General features: G+C 42.6%; 1 protein-coding gene across 1 annotated transcript; it reads right to left on the reverse strand.

Annotated features, from left to right (window-relative positions):
• Positions 1-848: 848 nt before the first annotated feature.
• LOC149011546 (uncharacterized) lies at positions 849-2,994 on the reverse strand. Its single transcript, XM_089162693.1, has 7 exons — positions 2,983-2,994; positions 2,727-2,885; positions 2,355-2,608; positions 1,859-2,087; positions 1,653-1,715; positions 1,450-1,501; positions 849-1,327 (listed from the first exon to the last, which is right to left on the reverse strand). The coding sequence occupies exons 1-7, from the start codon at positions 2,992-2,994 to the stop codon at positions 849-851; spliced, it is 1,248 nt and encodes a 415-aa protein (XP_089018819.1).

Genomic DNA, 2,994 nt, shown 5'->3' on the forward strand with positions numbered 1-2,994 from the left:
GGATGATGAAGAAGAAGAGAGTGTAAACATACCTTTTGTGTAAGAACACGAGTTTTGACGAAGATCCGTCAAGATAAACACCAAGGACGCAAGGGAGATGACTTGCAGAGGTCTTTGGTTCGTTCCAAAGAGTTTGGAGGCAGAAAATACGAAGTAGACTCGAGATTGGACTTAAATAGAGCAAGCAAGACCTAATTACCAAAGACAGAACCCATTGGTCGATTGGATTGGTCGACTGGTCCAGTCGACCAATGAGTCGACCAATCAGTTCAGCAACTTCTAAACAGGGAATTGAAGGTCCAGATCAAATCCAACCCTAAAGGGGTTTTGCACACATACCAAGTGACTTACCTAATAGGTAGAAATTCCTTCAAACCATGATAGAGAGCACTCCAAGTCCAACAACTAATCCGATCTTCATCAAGATTTAGTTTCCATAAATAGAACCTCATCATCAACACTCATGGATTCAAAGCCAGACACCAAGTCCTCCACTGGGATGGCCCAAAGCTGACTTCTTGCTTTACTTCGGGTCACTGGATCTACAAATAACAAAGTTTCCGGGTCAAGGTTAGGGCTGGGTTTCATGAGCCTCCCCCCTCCTTGGTCGAGTGTAGCTCGTAGGATGACCACGATAAAGCTCACCACCATGATCGTCATCCTGGGTGGCATGCATGTACTGAGTCTCTCCAGTGTATCTGTGGGGGATGCTATGTCTCTGATAATGGAACATATAATCACTCATGTACTTCTCCACCACCAAGATCATCATCAACACCGTCGTCGTCATCATCATCCCTTCGAGTCTTACTGGGACTGGGAGCAAGGGTGTCATCTGGATCATCCTCCTACGTGCTAGGCTGCACCATCCAATCCTCATCCGCTATGGTAGCAGCCGCCTGATGTATTTGCCCCTCTCGAGATGCAATGTATTCATCTGCATCAACTCCCGCAGATTGAGCAATAACTGGGTCTGGCCTACCTCCAGGCTGGTCTAACACTGGTTCACCTCTGTCCAACAACCAATCAGTGAATGGATGCTGGTCATCTGCAGTGACCTCGAAGATATCATTGAGCTGAATGTCCCTGTCTGTCTCAAAGTTAGCCTTTAAACTGGCATGCTCTAACTTCAGCCTCATATTGTAGTGGCAATACACGAGGTCATTAAGGTGTTGACTTCCCAACCTGTTCCTCCTCTGGGAGTGAATCATGCCAAATGTACTCCAGTTCCTCTTGCACCTAGAGACAGAGCAAGTCTGGGAGAGGATCTTCACTGCCACTTTTTGGAGGTTCTCTGCATCGCCCCCATACAGAACCCACCACTCAGCTGCATTATCACAAATAAATTAAGTTAATACTTTAATGCTTAACAAAAATCCTACTTATATAATTATATTATATGTAAAATATAATCATGCATTTAACCTGGATCATAATTTTGTCAGTTACGTATAGCAGCAACTGAACCAAAGGCCCCCAGTGCATCCCCAAAAAATTTTATCTGCAATAATTTGTATTGATGGTTAGCTAAATTCTTTCACAAATAAAAAGCAAGTACTATGTTTTAAGTTTCTAACTTCTAACCTCCATGTGGCAATTTGACTGGACCACTGGGTTTGGCTCTAACTTTGCGATAACCTCCATAATGGCACCCGAGCAGTCTGATCACAACCCCAAATTTTCACTGTACTAATATTTTGGATTGAAATAATAGGCTGCAAAATTCACAAACTCACAGTGAGAGAGTTAATAGTTAATATTTTCTACAAGTTACAAATTAATAATAATAAGTAATAACCCACACTAATTACTTAGCCGCCCTATGCATCGGATGCATTAGATGAGCGGTCCATCTAACATGAACAATGTCTAGGTACGCAGTGCAACCTCTAGGGTTAGCTCTTTGGATTGCTACTTTCATTTGCTCCAGGGCTACATAGATGTGTGGCATAGTGGGCCCCCTGAGGGAGGAATCAACCATACGTAAGACCTTTATTATGGGATCTAAGGTTTTCAGCACAATTGTTACATTCCTCCAAAACTCATCAGACAAGATTGTCGTCTGTGCGGTGCGCCCACTACTAGTACTGAATTATCACAAACACATTATGTTAGTAATAAATACTACATACTAGATATTCATAGTATAAATGTATAAGAAGTTAACAACTTGTTAAATCAAACAGTAGAGAGAAAAAAAAAATACTTACTTTGATCCAACCCATGAGAACCACTCCTCTGATGCAAACATGGATCTCAACCCCGCCTTCCGTTCTTGAATACTTCTGAGGGTGACAAAATTCGTGGCAAATCTCGTAGGACCAGGTCGCACTAGCTCACACTCGCATGCTCACCTCATCATATCTAGAGCAACAATATGATTGTAGATGAAATTTGTTACCTGCCTAGCCCTCTCCATTGTGCTCTGGATAATACTGATCTTGCCAATGTCCTTTAACATGAGGTTGATACAGTGAGCTGCGCAAGGTGTCCAATATAGGTTATATCCAAGTGTATTCATCAATACCTCACCTGCTTTCTTGAAGTTGGAGCCATTGTAGGTGACAATCTGCACCATATTATCCTTCCCAACCTCATCAATCACATCCTACAGGAGTCCAAGAAATATACCTATGGTCTTTTGTATGCCCAGTAGCATCCACAGATTTTACAAAAACAATCTTCCGATCACAATACACCATAAAGTTGATGATAGACTTTCTTGCCAGACCGGTCAATCCATCACACATAATGGTGCATCCATATGACTCCCAAAATGGTCTCAAACTACTGATGTACTGCTGCAGCTCCTCCTTCTCCTCAATCAGGAAGGTGGTCATCACCTCTTTAGGGGTAGGACCACGATATATATCCAAGACTTGCCGCTGCAATAGTGTCAACCATATTACAGTAATAAGGACCTTGTGCCATATGTGCTGGAATCGAACTGTAGTACATCCACTCTGACACTGCCCTCTTTACTTTCTTCGCCAT

The sequence above is a fragment of the Hakea prostrata genome, chromosome 7, assembly GCF_041222555.1.
Source record: "Hakea prostrata isolate BN-2017 chromosome 7, UWA_Hpros_2, whole genome shotgun sequence".
NCBI classification, from domain to species: Eukaryota; Viridiplantae; Streptophyta; class Magnoliopsida; order Proteales; family Proteaceae; genus Hakea; species Hakea prostrata.